This window comes from Podarcis filfolensis (assembly GCF_964270895.1).
Source record: "Podarcis filfolensis genome assembly, chromosome: 15".
Lineage (NCBI taxonomy): Eukaryota > Metazoa > Chordata > Lepidosauria > Squamata > Lacertidae > Podarcis > Podarcis filfolensis.
Genome location: NC_139618.1, coordinates 11,244,972 through 11,260,706, shown reverse-complemented (window position 1 = coordinate 11,260,706; position 15,735 = coordinate 11,244,972). Strand labels below are relative to the sequence as shown.

Sequence of the window (15,735 nt, the reverse complement as noted above, 5' to 3'; positions counted from 1 at the left end):
CAACATTTTTAAAGGCATCTCTTAGAGGTGTCTGTATTAAGAGTGCATGTGAAAACAAACCAAATTATTCAATTAGCTGGGGTTTTTGTTTTGCTTTTCAGAAGAAATAAGCAAGAGGATTGGGCACTGTTTTATTTTGATACACTTTGTTGGGAGATTATTATGGATGTGGGAGTTCTCCAAAGTGGTAGGAGACCTTGAGAAGGATCAGTTTGTTTAGGGAATACAGCGACTGAAAGGTGTTCCTTGCCTGTTATCCCTAGGATTATTTGGGTCTTACAAAACTTGTAAGGTGGAGGACAGATAGGCAATATATTTTGACAAACCATGTGATTGGTTTGGAAAGTAGAAAGTAAATGGTGAATCTGAATACCTAGCCTCAAAGGTCTGAGTGCTGTACAGTATATTCCTTAAGCAAATCTTTTGTGTTAAATCTCTCTCCTCCTCTCCTCTCCCCTTCCCCCTTCACTTCTTTTGTAAATATCCTCTTGTGTATAGCAGTATTTGTTAGTTTTTAAACACACCAGTCTATAACAGCTAGGTAGTCGTGTTGGTCTGCCACAGTCAAAACAAAATAAAAAAATTCCTTCCAGTAGCACCTTAGAGACCAACTAAGTTTGTTATTGGTATGAGCTTTCGTGTGCTACTGGAAGGAGTTTTTTAATTTTGTTCAGTCTATAGCAGACACTATGCTACACCTCAAAATAGGAAGTAAAGCAAATGAGATGAATTACTAGAATGGAGTATTTACATTAGGAGGGCTTGGTTTCCTATCTAGATTTTGCAACTTCTAGACCTTGCTACTAGTAAGTTAGTTTTTGGGTTAATCTGTTAAGGGGTTGTTAATAAAGCTTCCAATAGTACTTCTAGATTATGAGTTGCTATTCCTCTTGCCTGTGTAGTGAGATGTTCCTTATGTCATAACAGCGAAGCAGTAGTCATATTTCTCAGTTCGGGGTGAAGGAGGCATCCAGTAGGGTGGGTTAACTCCTTTTGAAACTCAGCCCAGGCCTAAAGGTTCCTCACTCAATTCATTCTGTGCCTTTGCATAATACAGCCTTTCATCTCGGCTCCTCCTCTGATTTACCTTGCCTGTGAACTGCTAGTTTCCCCCCTGACCCTTTCTCCTCCCTCTTCGTAGTCTGCTACTCCAGTTTGTTGTTTCTTTTTAATAATCTTTTATTGCTCTCCTTTCTTTTATTGCCTTTTCTTCCTTCATTATGGCCCCCTTGGGAAAGCAAATAGTGACATCCACATAAAAAGAAAGGAATTCTATATGTCAGAATGGGGAAGCAGACTAAGCCAATCAAGTGCCTGCTGTAGCTACTACAGAGCCTCCCACTGTGGGCCTTCACCATGTACTGATTCATTCTTCTCCAAAACAATTGGAGTCTCTCCCCCCCCCCCATATCTCCCCATGCACAGTCCTATCAATAACTACCCACTATCATAGGCTCAAACGCACTCGCAGCCAGCAAACAACTGAGGAGTGAGGGAAACACATTCCTCCTACCTCAGTTGGAGCAGAAAGAGGTTGTGAAAAGGGGATTGTCAGGATGCCATTTTTTCCTTCTCTTGTCTTCTTTGTGCCAGGCATCATTTAGGGACTTGGTGAACATACTGTAGCATCTCTGCTACGTCATTGTTATCCCCATTGCTTCTTCAGGTTTACCTACAAGCAGATACATTTCAAGCATACTCAAGTACATATTCAAGTAATGGCCTTGGGTCTTGGCTTGACCTCAAGAGTTTTCACGATTTCAGTTACAGGGCATGCATATATACCATTATCTTGAAGGTCTTCTCCTTAGTTCATCTTGGGTCAAGGCCCACCAGGACCTAACAGGCAACAGTAACCCCCAGCAAGATCATTGCTTTATTTTAAACAAAAGGTGGAAACTACCTGTCTCCATGCAGGACACTCCAGCGCCTGAGAACTGATTCATCTATCTTTCACATAAGAGAACCCAGAACCCCTCATGGACCTCAGACTCCTTACATGTCACAAAATGATGGATCTCTCAGCATGAGCCTACACCCTGGGCCTGATTATTCATACCTAAGCCATACAATAGCTGTATGGCTCAAGGTATGCATTTTCTTGACCTATGATGCTCAGTGCTTGGAATGAACTAGTTCACTTGAAAAAAGTTCATTGATCTAGGTTGGCAAATGCTGGGACAGAGCAATGGGAGCTCACCCTGTCATGCGGATTTGACCTTGTGCTTCAGGGCAGCAGTAGAAAGTTTTTTCAAAAGCTGATTTTTAATTTACAAAAATTGCCGTTTGAACTGATCTCATTCCTTTTTAAAGTGAACTTTCAAAGCAATAGTGATTCTCAGCGAAATGTCATGACATGCTAGGCCTGTCATACGTCAGGTTTCCAGGTGTTAAAATGTTGTCAGCTCCAAAAGCTTAAAATCACTTAACATCAACAATTTTGCGGTCTTCCTAAAAGAAGTCCAAATACGGCAACCCCATGATATACTCCACGAGTAGCAGCAGCTTCCATTTCCGCCATGAGGAGATTTCCCTCTACTTTCATTAGACATTGCAAGTTGGACTGTTTGGCCTCTGCAGTGACAGCCTTTGAGAGGAGAGTGCTCCAGCATGATTTGCTTCTCTAAGTTCAGGGTTGCTGAGGTATGCCTCCTTCACCCCAAACTGAGAGGAGAACATTAGACGCAATGTGAAGTTTCCTTCTAGTTTGGGGTGAACAAGACACCACCCAGCTGGCTGCACCCTATTCTGACCAGCAGGTTGATTCACGTGTACACCTTTGCAGTTCACTATTTCCTGGGGCCTCCAGCTTGACCTTATAGAGTGCGAAGTTCCATGCTCTCTTTTCTGTCATTTCTCCTGTGGCTCTAGGTTTTAATTTGCAATTTCTCGTCATTCTGTCCTAAGCACAGCCACAGGAAACTGGGGAAGAGCCTACAGGACTGAGTTAAATCTCCAAAAGCTGGCCACATATGCCTTCCCTTCCTTGGTGAAATGAGGAGCTATGCTATTCTCTTGGATGCCTCATTCACCCCAAACTAGAAGGGACCTTCACAGGAAGTGCCCAACATTAGTTTCTCCATATGAGGAAATTTAAAAAGTCTGGTAGCGCTTCCTGCATAAGGAGCTAAAGGAGTTGTGTTTTATCAGCAGTGGCAGGTTTTTTGGGGTATATGCTTGATTGCCTTGCACTATCTGTTTGAAGACATATAACTCAAGAACTCATAGACCCTAGTTCACTTTTAGGGCCCATGCTCTTCAAAACAGCATTTTTCTCTCATTTTCAGCGATGAGAAAACTAGCCTTAGATTTTCTAAAAGCAGCGCAAAACTTTGGAGTGCAAGTCTTGTGATATAACTTTCTTGTATTGATGTTGATGGACAGTGACTGCACAGTGTGGTGTCTGTTGGCTTCCCTTTCAGCAGCTCTTGCACTAATTTCAAAGTGGGGGATTTGTGAAGTAGTTTTGGGGTTGAATGGAGGAGGGCTGCTGAAAGGACAACTATTAGGGACACTGAAGTGTGTTTATCTGGCATCAGGGTGTCTGGCATCTATCTTTCTCTCTTCCCCCAATAATCTTTTAAGGTTTGCAACCTTAAATATCTTATTCAACATTCTTACTGTAGATACAGCAGTTTTCTTTTCTTTTTTCTTTCTGGAAGGGATTGTCTATTCCTGGATGTAACAATCCTAGCCAGTTGCCACTGAAATCTTCCCAACCTTTTCCAGTTGCTTGCAATTTCTATTTATGCAGTTGATGCTGGAATAGAAACCAATTTTTCCTCTCTTCCCCCACCGTCTCCTAATTATTTCCTCTATGTCATGCTGTTGTTGAACCACTGGATCTGGGAGAAGCTTTATCCTATGATCTTTATGATACTTCATTTTCAAAATCATCAGACCTGATGTTGTATCCATTATATATTTGGTACCAGTAGGGTTGTTGGGTGTCCCTTAACAGTAGAAAAGGGCCTCATTTAAAACAAGTTGGACAATGCTGCTGTGCATATTCTAATGCCATTAGCATAATTTGAATATTAAATGAGAAATTTGGATGCCAGGCTCTGACCAGTCAGCGTAATGCATGTGGAATTTTTTCCTCTAGAATAATTCTCCTCCTCCAACGGCAAATAATTTTGAGTTAGAACCATAACACCTTGAAAGACATTCAGGCATAACAGTAACAGCAGCCATGATGCATATATCTGTATTTTTCTGTCTGAAGATGATGACGACTACTTGCCACCTCATAAGAAGACAAAGAGCACAGAACCAGTCAACGATGCTGCCAATTGTGGAAGAAGAAAAGCTAGAGAATTCAATTTTGGTAAGTTTAAGAGTAAAATGGTTCCTAACCTCCTTCACAGTTTTGTTGGCCTGGCTCCTGTTGGCTAAGGTGTATTCAAGCTTTCACTTGAATTGGTATTGAATATGACTGTATCTCTATTTGAACATATGAAACTGCCTTACACACACACACACACACACACACACACACACACACCCCAAGCCTGAGACTGTTCTGTCTAGTTCTGTGCTGTCCAACAACAGCTCTCCGGGTTCAAGTTGTTTCCAAAACCATAATATCTGAGATGCTTTAAGCTTGAAGTGCCAGAGCTTGAATCTGGGATGTTACACGTAAAACGGATGTGCTCTGCTACGGTGCCGCAACACAGAACCCCTTGCCTTCAGTACCATTAGATCTTGTTTCTCAAAGTGGAGGTACCAGCAGAAGGTTTTCCTGGGATGCCTTGAAGATCCGGGAGACTTCTGTGGGAGGAGACATTAGCCCCTTATTTTTTATTTTATTTTTTAAAAAATATTTTTATTGGTTTTTCAATAAATGCATCTTTTATTAAATATCTCTCTAACAATTTTCCATTTTTTTCCTGCCCCCCTCCCCTGGACTTCCCTCATACTTCCACTTCATTTTACTTTCAGTTTATTCATCCTGCGTATTATTTCCCCAGTTAATTCCTAATACATTTACATCTATTTTTTATTATATACATTTGTGGATGTTTACTCAAACCCTGCCAATGAGTCCAACTCTTCGTGTTGTCTCTTCATATATATTGTAAATGGTTCCCATTCTCTTTTGAAGTCTTTGTTGTCCCTTTCATGTAATTTATCTGTTAATTTTGCTAATTCTGCATATTCCATGAGACATTGGCCCCTTAAACACCATGATTTAATGCGCTGTGCATGAGCCTCAGTAAGTCTGAGCAAAGTGTCAGGTTCATACGCTCCCCTCATCCTCCTGCATGATCAGGGACTTCTGCTAAGTTTAGTTTCCTTTTTAAACAATTTCCACTTCATTTTTCTTTTGAACCAGCTGGTTTAAAACAGCTTGTTTTAAGTTCCTTAACATGCCAGCTTGAAAATGAATTGTTTAAAACAGTGGTTTTGTTTAAGTAGGGTTGCTGGTTTAAATGTAGCACTAAGCTGTTTTGTTTTGTTTTTTTACAAAATGCAACAAAGCTTGTCCTCCTGGATGTTCAGGGGAAGTGGAAACCTTATTCCTTACTTTGGATCATTGAGGTCCATCCACATAGCACACCCATGGTTTGGTATTATGTGTGGATGCGGCTACTCTTGCAGAAGCACTTCTTCAAGCTTACTTGATCTTTTACGTCAGTAGAACTGAGAAAGAAGGGAAGGAGAGTTGGTGACTGGCTTATCTGAGCAAACTGCCCAGTAGGCTGATCGTGGCAGAATGCATGAATGGTTTGAGGATGGGCTACGCAGAATGAATATACTTGGAGTTTGCTGTTTATTTAGGGACTATTGTCAGTCTTGAGACAGTAGTAGCTTGAGGAGTCTGTAATGAGTCTGGCTTCTGTGTGTGCCGTCCTCTTTCGTAATGATTTCCTAAGGCTTCGGATGTCTGACGTAAATATGGTATAGAAGTGCAAAGCCATGAAGTACTCCAGTGCATCAGTAGCTTGAATGTGGATGCCTTGTGTCTTGCTGCCTCTATTTTCTTTGAGAAGTGGGACATGAATGCATTAAATCAACCAGCACCAGGACTGGAGTAATGATGGGGGGGGCTGTATGGTTCTTCATATAACCTCTTTAGTTAAGGCTTCTGCCAATACGGCTTCACACACTCATTGTAACTCTGGCCTTTTAAGAAACCTCCCAATTAAACCTTTCAGGCTCTGAATTAAAATAATTTGTCAACAGCTGCTTCAGATCAGTGTAAACCACAATGGGAGTGAGCTACTGACTATAGAATTGCTGTAGAGCAGGCATGGCCAAACTTGGCCCTCCAGCTGTTTTGGGATTACAACTCCCATCATCCCTAGGCTAACAGGACCGGTGGTCAGGGATGATGGGAATTGTAGTCCCAAAACTGCTGGAGGGCCCAAGTTTGGCCATGCCTGTGTGGAGTAATTATGGACAAAGTTTTTAGCTGCTTTTGTCCAGCAATATGTATATAATTTTGTCTTCAGAACGTATGCAGATGTTACTTTTAAAGGGTTTAGTGTTTTATAATCATGCATGAGCAACAAGGCAAAATGCATAATCCAGAATTCAGCAGCTTGATATATTAAAAGCTTGATATATCTTATATTGGGATAACATTATTTTTCCTTTCAGAGAAATGGAATGCCCGCATTACAGACTTGAGAAAGCAAGTTGAAGAGTTATTTGAAAGAAAATATGGTATGTGTACGCACTGTATCCCCGACCCCCTTTTAAAAGCCATTCCTAGAATTTGAAACTCCCCAAACTTTTTTTGGAAAAAGGTTAGAATTCCCCACTCCATAGAGTCTGAATTCCATTTGGCATGTTGTCCTGCCGTTGTCCAAGGACTGCCAGTGCCAAGGGGTGTTTGTAGCCGTGTTGGTTTTGCAGAATTAGAGAGTTGGCAGTAAGTACAATGATATCTCCTTTTGGGGAGTGGGGTAAGTAGTGTTGGAAGTTCTGCAAGCTGTTACTTCCGCAGCATTTGGTTCTTAACATTACACATTAATTGTGATCTGTATTAAGAATAAAATGTGGTACCAAAAAGGGGGGGGGGCTGCAGTCTGCAACCTGTGTAAAGTAATGTTGCTTATTTTGTGTAACTTAATTGGTTTCAGCTAATCATCCGAAAGGGCAAGGAGTTTGGCTCTGTGTTGATTTCACTCTTCTGGTTTCTTAGATTTGCTGGACTTAACCACATAGTTCATAGTCTTGTAGGCTTAAAACTTTGCTTTTTAAAAAGTTGGAGGAGGATTTCTGCATCCCTCCTGTATTTGAAAATGTTGACATTATAGGTGGGCATACAACGTAACTACAGATCTGCAACATCTAGATCAGTGGTGACTAACAAATAATCCCCAAGGTATTGCTGGGCTCCAATGCCCATCAGCACTGGTTAGGATGGTCAAAGTCATTGATGATATGAGTTGTGGTCCAACAGTATCTGTTGGCCCACAAATTAGCCACCCCTGGTCTTAATACGTTGTAGCATATGTTTGCATATAGCAAGTAAGCTGCCCATTTTGGGCATTGTGCAAAACTTGTGTTGGGTGATAATGTGATCCACTGTCAAAAATCTGAAACCATGACTTGAAGTTTTTATAAATCATGGCTTGGGACTGTCTGTGGTTTGATGGGGCATCTGAGTTGACAGTTCGTACTTAATGGCTGTAAATCTTCCTCTGGGAGTCCTGGTTCTGCACTATAGTTTCCATATGGGGACAGAAAATAAGCACAGATAAGCAGCTCTGAGCTGTTGTACACTTTGGAAGCTCAAACTAGGGCTTGTGTTCTAATCTATGGTTAGTGCAAATTAGTTTGGTGTGGGGTTTGAGTTGCACTTACGAGGCATAATCTCTTCCTCTTTTATATAAAGCAGGTTTGATTGTATAGGGTTCTGCTAAGTGAGATACTACATTTGGTGTTCTTTCGAAACAAGTAAGTTTGCAGGCAATGCTAAGCCACTCTTAGTGTGTTTTTCTTTTTATATTAAAGCTGAAGCTATTAACGCAAAAGGCCCCGTGACTATCCCGTATCCACTCTTCCAGTCCCATGTTGAAGATTTGTATGTAGTAGGACTGCCAGAAGGAATTCCCTTCCGGAGACCCTCCACCTATGGGATCCCTCGCCTCGAAAGGATTTTGCTGGCAAAGGAACGGATACGATTTGTGATTAAGAAGTGAGTAAGTTGGTTTAAATTAGAGTGTCCACAAATGCAGGATTCACAATATCTTTTTCTGTAGAATTGCTCATCAATTATAACCTCTCTCCCCCTCATATTATTGGCACTTGGGCGGGGGCTGTCTCAGTGAAATTTATTAGAAGTAGATTCAAGGCAGAAAAAAAGATATCATATAAGGGCTGTGTTCAAATGATCAAACCTCAGCTTAATAATTGTTGAATGATTTAAAGTTGGCCTAATATCCCAACTTGTTTGGAAGCTGTTAACCATAGCTTCCCATTTTGGATGTTACTGGATGCCGTAGTGAACTGACTTCCTGGCTTGTTCTCTACTTGCATGCGTGGAAAAGTGAAGCAGCTACATGTGTGCGCGCGCAGGAGGCTCATTCTCATCTTGGCTCAGTGCACAAATACAGAGCTTGCAGTCACCAGATGCAGTGAAGGGCAGGGAGACAAATTCATGAATGGGAGTTGCTCTATTAATGGTTATTACTATACATGATAGCTGGACAGAACCTCTGTGTTCTGAAGCACTATGCCTATTGGATGGCAGTTGCTGAAAGAGAATAGGGTTGTTGGCTTCCCAGAGACATATAGCTGGCCTCTGTGGAGAACAAGACACTAGACTTGATCAACTTTTTGACTGATCCAGCAGAGCTGCTTATTACATTCTTACAGCATAATATTTGCTTCCATTTCATGTATTTCTGCAGTGTTATTTATTTAATGTATTTTTACCCTGCTGTTCAGTAGACAAATGGCTAAAGTAAGATCTGTAGTACGCAAGGCATGTCTTGCCTTGCAGCCTTACAATTTAAAAGACATTTTGCACAAGAGGGATCAGGAAAATGAATAAAGGCAGGCACCAGCTGATAAATTGTGTGGTAGTTGTTATACCCTGAATCGAAATAATTCAAGGTTATGCCACCTTGAATGGAAACAATTCAGCTATCCCATCTCTCCCTCTGCTGCAGTCAGGTGGAACCAAGTATTGTTCAAATAATCAGAATATATATTGGGGTGCTGCTACTGCGGATTCTTCTGAGTGGTCTTCAGATTTTTGCTGATAGACCTAATTTTATTCAAGCTTTGAGATAACCAAATGTTTGTTTTTGCCATTGGTTATTACTGTCAAATTATCACCATGGCGTATTGTATAAAGTTTCTTGCGAGATTATTCTGAAAACACTTGCTCTTTAATAAGTATGAGGCTCTCTGATCTTGAAAAAAATGTACACTACCCACCTGTAAGTTGCATTTTCTGTAAGTACTTCAGAAAATATTCCATAGCCAATAAGACTTTAGCAGATTGCCGACTAGAAGTGAAGTTTTACCCTGTCACAGTATTATGAGCTTCATGCTTTAGATATTGTATTGTATCCCATGCAAGTCCTCCTCAGAGTTGACCTATTGAAAATAATGAGCATGAGTAACTTGAGTCCATTAATTTCAGTTGGCACAGCCCTTGGTGATTTCTGTTATAATTTGTGTATCCCTCCCATTCCTGTTGGTAAGATGGGGTGGGGGGAGTATTATTTGATGGGTGAAATAATGGTTGCTATGGGGTAAAAGTAGTGGTAGTGTAATAGTAGTATGTTGATTCACAAAAATATGCCCTAAAATGTTTGCAGGCATGAGCTGCTAAATTCAACGCGAGAAGATCTACCGTTAGACAAACCTGTTGCAGGAGGTAAGAGGGGTATGTGGAGTTGGTGGCTGTGTTTATTTTGTTCATGGATTGTGTTTATGATGGCTGCCCAACAACATTGTGCTCTGAATGGCTGTCCCAAGATAAAATACAGTATTACGTATTCTAAAGACAATTGCAGCATAAAATTTGCTGAGAGAGACCTAAATCCAAGTTCACAGCATAACTAAAAGTACAGTCATACCTCATGTTGCGGCCGCTTAAGGTTACGTGTTTTGTCCTGCAGCAACCTGGAATTACTGGAACGGGTTACTTTCGGGTTTTGCCACATGCGCAGAAGTGCTAAATTATGCCATGTGCGTGCACAGATGCGGCACTTCGGCTTGCGTCAGTTCTGTGTTACGGACGGGCCTCCGGAATGGATTCTATCTGTAACATGAGGTTCCACTGTACACAACATACAGTCAATTGAATAAATGTGTTTAGGGTATTGCTGTTGGGTCAGATTTGACAAAGTTTTCTTAGGTGAGCTGGATAGTAAATTGAGTGAAGGCATTATTGGTTGTGGCACCTGTCTGGCACTCTTTCTTCCAGGTGGCTTGCCTGGCATTTGTGCTGCTGCTGTTTTGGTGGCAGATGAAGACTTTTAAAAGAATCTATTAATCTTTCCTTTAATACTTTTTAATGGCTTTAATGCTGCTTGTGATTTTTGTTTTATGATTGAATTGTATTTGAGACTTAAAATTGATCTTGTATATATTTCAAGCCATCTTGGAAACATTCGGTGAAGGGCAGAAGAATGTTCCAGTGAACAAATTAAAACAATTTTCATCTCTTGAGCTAGGCCTTAAGAGGTGAACCTTAACTGTAAAAATGTATTTGCTGGGTTGAAGTATAGATGTATTTGCATCTATTTTTTCTCTGCTTCTTTGCTGCCTGCTACCTGTCAGTTTGTGAGGGCTCCTAGGGACAACTTCCTTTTATGCCAGGGGTGGAGAGCCTGTGGCCTTCCAGAAGATATTGGACTCTACATTTCCATCTCGGGAGGCCTATAAGTTTACCCCTTTCCTCTCTACTTTTATGCACTTGCCCTCTTTCGCCACTGTAACTCCAAGGGGGAAGGATGGCAAAGTCAATAAAGTTTTACCAAATCAACCGTTTTTTAGCTTCAGAATGTTAAACGTTTAAATCAAATTCTTGTTTTTACCACTGATCACAGTGAAAGAAGAATGGTATGCCCGAATCACCAAACTAAGGAAGCTTGTCGACCAGTTATTTTGCAGAAAATTTGGTAAGTTCACTTGGCAGCAATTCATTGTTCAGTTTTGGTGGTGGTGGGTTCAGGGCTGGCATGCAGATCAGAGATCGCTTTCCAGTTAGCAACCACTAAAATTCAGTAGTTTGCTTTCTGTTTGTGGCAAAGAGAGTTAAGAATGCCTCTTAACATGTTTTTACCTTTTAACCGGGTCCAGTGGCATCAAAATGGGGTGCTCTCAGGAGCCAAGCTGCATCTGGCAGATCCAGGGCTGTCAAGACATGATCTGCCCCAATTACCTAGAAAGTGCTTGATTGAAGAGGGGTGCACAGGGCAGGAATGGAAATACACATCAATTCCCAATGCCCTTTTTTCTTTGTACCACATATGCTTGCGATATTAGACTACAGCAGAAGAGAAAAGGACATGGGGAGGCAAACTGCAGGGAGTTTAGCCGTAATTGGGGCAAGGCTCTGTACTCACCTGTATGTCTTTCAGTAAGGGGTCCTTGTTCATAAAATGTATTGACCATTAGTTTAATTAAAGACTGAAACTAGGGTTCTTGTCTGAGTTTTGCCCATGTTGTGAAATTACAAATGGTCTGGCTTCTTCTAACAGCTGAGGCACTGGGGAGCACTGAACCAAAGGCTGTCCCTTATCAGAAATTTGAGGCGCATCCCACTGATCTTTTTGTGGAAGGTCTGCCAGAGAACATTCCATTTCGGAGTCCGTCTTGGTATGGAATTCCTCGGTTGGAGAAAATTCTTCAAGTGGGCAACAGAATAAAATTTGTAATAAAAAAGTAAGATGAGCTTTCTTTGCATTTCTATTTTTTGAGATTAAATTTGTCAGTGCCAAAAAAATGCCAACAGTTTTTCTTGATGTGTGTTAGAGACTGGAAATATATCTATAGGAATATACAACTTTTGACGGGTTTGTCTTTCTATCTCTGATTTCTCTAGCAACTTGTCTTGGCTAGAAGAGATCTGCTTCACCCTTGAACTTATTTCAAAGATCTAAACTGTTACTGAAGGATTGTTTTCTTTCTTCATTCTTACATTGTAAATCAACCCTGGATTGGAAATACAGAAAAGGTTAAATGATATGTGAAATAAGCAACTTTCATTTTAGATGGTACCCTTTTGTTAAAAAAACAAAACCCTATTATCAACCAAAATGCAATTCACTAACTTGATAGTTTTATATGTTTCGAATGGGCTCTTGGAACCTTTGTATTTTGCTGATATCTGCTATTTTGCTTTTTAAAGTTCATTGTTTTGAGCTGGTACTTGATTATTATTTTTTAAGTGAGCTTCACAATGCAGAGATTAATCAATTAGTACTCTCACTTGGATAGTTCAAGGGTAGAAGCACTAAAGATTGTACAGTACAGACTACCTCCCACTATGTGTTAATTTTTATTTTTATTTAATTACAGGCCAGAACTGCTAACAATCACTCCTGCAGAGGTTACTCAACCAAGGACAAACATGCCTGGTAAGATGGGCATTTATGAAGTGATCAAATACAGACAGCATTACTTCCACCCACTACTTTATCACCCACATTATTGCTTGTTAGCCGCCCTGAGCCCGGCCTTGGCTGGGGAGGGCGGGGTATAAATAAAAATTATTATTATTATTATTATTACTTGGAGAGATGCTTTTTCTGTCCTCCTTAATGTATTCAGATCCCATTTATTCATAGAGATGGGTTGCGAACTTTTGGAGCTTTGGTATTCACTTGTTTCTCTGTTCTAAATGCATTCATTAAGATGGGGAAAATATATTGAAAACATCCCACCTAAAAGGCCACATATATTATTGCTATTTATTAAATTAGGTTAAACAGAAGAGGTTGATTCTACAAAGCAAAATATCTTAACTGTCAAAGACCAGGGTAATAAGAATATGGTGCAGTTCCAATGGTGATTCTTGAAGGATGCAATCCATTATCAGAATGGGAAGGGAGGGACAGTTTTTGGCGATTCTTTCTGTATCATGTTGAGGGTTACAGAGCACTGCAGGAGGGAAGGAGGAACACCAGAAACTATCTCTCTTTCAATTTTTCTGATGGATTTCTTCTGGGGGCACATTATCATCATTGGATCACCATCACTCATTGTCTTCGTTGTTAAAGCTAAATATGAGATGATATATCTGAAAGCATTTTTATCATTACTGTGATTTTCCTGCTGTCCCTTATTTTCATTAATCTAGATGTTGCCTTATGTACAGTGACTCAGATCACTAACAACAGCAAGTAATAATAATAATAATAATTTATTATTTGTACCACGCCCATCTGTCTGGGTTTCCCCAGCCACTCTGGGCGGCTTCCATAGAAAGCAAAAATACACAAGTGATGCTTTGAGAACCCAAATGATCTGAATTTCCCACCATAGAGCAAAATTATAGCTTGTTCGCTTTCATTTCATAGCCTGCATCTAAGGATATGTATACATGCAAATCTGTAGGTTACATGTTTGAATTGATCTCTCACTAAGTGCCATCATTGCACGTTTACAGATGCATTGTATATATGTGTATTTATTTTTAATTCCCAGTCAAAGAAGATTGGAATGTCAGAATCACAAAACTGAGGAAGCAAGTAGAAGAGATATTTAATCTAAAATTTGGTAAGTTAACTGTTGGATATTCACCTTGTAGTACCGTTGCTTGATGAAAATACTGTAGAAGTAAAAAACACAATTTTTTCTACATTGTTGTAGCATTTTGACAAATTGCCTTTATATATATTTTGGGAAAGGCTATATGTGTAAAGCTGTGAAAGTCAAGGATGCCAGATCTGGATCTTAAATTACGTGTTATGACTACTTGGAAATTTTAATGATTTTCATGTACATTGTGTGAATTTCTTTGAGATTTATAAATGGAATATAAATATTTTAAATATTTTAAATAGAATAAATAATTAAAAAGGAGGGAGTAGCCTGCCTTTTAAAGCAGAACTTTGATTTCTAATGGTCTATTGAATTACTGCCAACTTGTCACCTTGATTCTAGGACAAGCTCTGGGTCTGAGTGAAGCAGTGAAAGTTCCTTATCCTGTCTTTGAGTCAAACCCTGAGCATTTGTATGTAGAAGGTTTACCTGAAGGTATCCCCTTTCGAAGTCCAACATGGTTTGGAATCCCACGCCTGGAAAGGATTGTCCGAGGGAGTGGAAAAATCAAATTCATTGTGAAAAAGTAAGCTGGTGGTTAATCTCTTTACTATTTTTAAATTTAACAATTTTATTGCTTTACTGTTGTTTTTTAAAGCAAAAAATGCTTGTTCTGGAAAATCTCAAAATGCTATCTGCAGATGCAGCCTCAGTCTTGACTTATTACCCCAACAGGGATCTTTAATACCTAGGTCTAAAGTGATGTTGCTGTTGCTGTTAATATTTATATCCTGCTTTTCAGCATCTAGGTCTCAAAGCAGCTTGCAACGATAAAAATATACACAATTTAGAAGAAATTAAACCCCAGAAATTTAAACAAAGAACATCAGAAAATTTAACAACATCGGAGAAGCATTCCTGATATAAAGGCTTCCTGAAATAAAGCAATTTTAACCAGTCATCTGAAACACAGCAGGGACGGTCCCTGTCTTGAGTTCTGGTGGGAGTGCCAGAGTTAGGCCCACAACACTGAAGTCATAACCTCGTTCGTATGAGTTGCACTTCTGGTCCATGGAGGACCACCAAGCTCCATCAGATGATCTCAGTGATCAATTTGGCATATACAGGGAAAGGCAGTACTTAAAGCATTCTGGGTGTCAGTTATTCAGGGCTTTGCACACTAGCAGAAGAACCTTGAACCTGGCTTGGTTGCAGATGGGAAGCCAGTGCAAGTCTTTTAGCAACAGTGTCGTGTGTTGGTAGTAGCCTGCTTCCAGCTGTCTGGCCACAGCATTCTACACTAGCTGAAGCTTCCGGACCAGACTCAGGGACATCCCCCCATAGAGTGCGACACACTAATGGTTAGTGCTATTAGAATCATGGAACCATAGAATTGTGGAGTTGGAAGGGATCACGAGGGTCATCTGGTCCATCCAGATCCAGGTCCATTCCTGCAATGCAGGAATCTTTTGCCCAACATGGGGCTTGAACCCACAACATTGAGATTAAGAGACTCATGCTCTACCAACTCAGCCATACTTCACTGTGGGGTGTCATGGAAATGTGAAGCAAGCTTACATGCAGGATGGATGAAACAGACATTCAAGTAATCATTCTTAAGACATCAGCCACCTTCGCAGGGGGTGCAATGTACAGTTTATGTGTCTCTAAATCACTGATTTCAAATGTGTGAATATGACGGCAGCATTTAACTTGAGGGGTTGGGCAGGTGGTTATTAGTTGCCAGGTTCCACTTTTAGAACTGTAACCATTGGGCCGTCTTAACAGGATCATTAGAATGTGTCAGGTAGACACACATAATTTTGAGCTGCTGTTGCATTGTGCACATTTGGGCAACTTCGAAATTTCATATTATCTCTGGAAAATAGCTGCTGTTAAAGTGATGTTGAAACAGATATTAATATTTGGGTATGTACAAATTGGGATGTTACACTGGTAACATCTATAGTTGTCTCCTCCCTCCTTAATTATAATTAAAACCCATCTCTTACTGGAGATCTTCCTCCCCACTCCCACCCCATGTAGCTGTTATAGGAT

The 15,735-nt window shown here is 40.3% G+C and overlaps 1 protein-coding gene across 27 annotated transcripts in view; it reads left to right on the top strand.

Annotated features, from left to right (window-relative positions):
* Positions 1–15,735, top strand: part of GTF2I (general transcription factor IIi) — a 54,326-nt gene that overhangs the window by 25,197 nt on the left and 13,394 nt on the right. For all 27 annotated transcript variants that reach the window (XM_083587500.1, XM_083587520.1, XM_083587518.1 and 24 more), the window contains 9 exons: positions 4,226–4,327; positions 6,604–6,669; positions 7,966–8,149; positions 9,783–9,841; positions 11,019–11,090; positions 11,673–11,856; positions 12,493–12,551; positions 13,621–13,692; positions 14,080–14,263. In XM_083587500.1, coding sequence (XP_083443626.1) covers positions 4,226–4,327; positions 6,604–6,669; positions 7,966–8,149; positions 9,783–9,841; positions 11,019–11,090; positions 11,673–11,856; positions 12,493–12,551; positions 13,621–13,692; positions 14,080–14,263 — 982 coding nt within the window. The remainder of the gene's footprint in view (positions 1–4,225; positions 4,328–6,603; positions 6,670–7,965; positions 8,150–9,782; positions 9,842–11,018; positions 11,091–11,672; positions 11,857–12,492; positions 12,552–13,620; positions 13,693–14,079; positions 14,264–15,735) is intronic.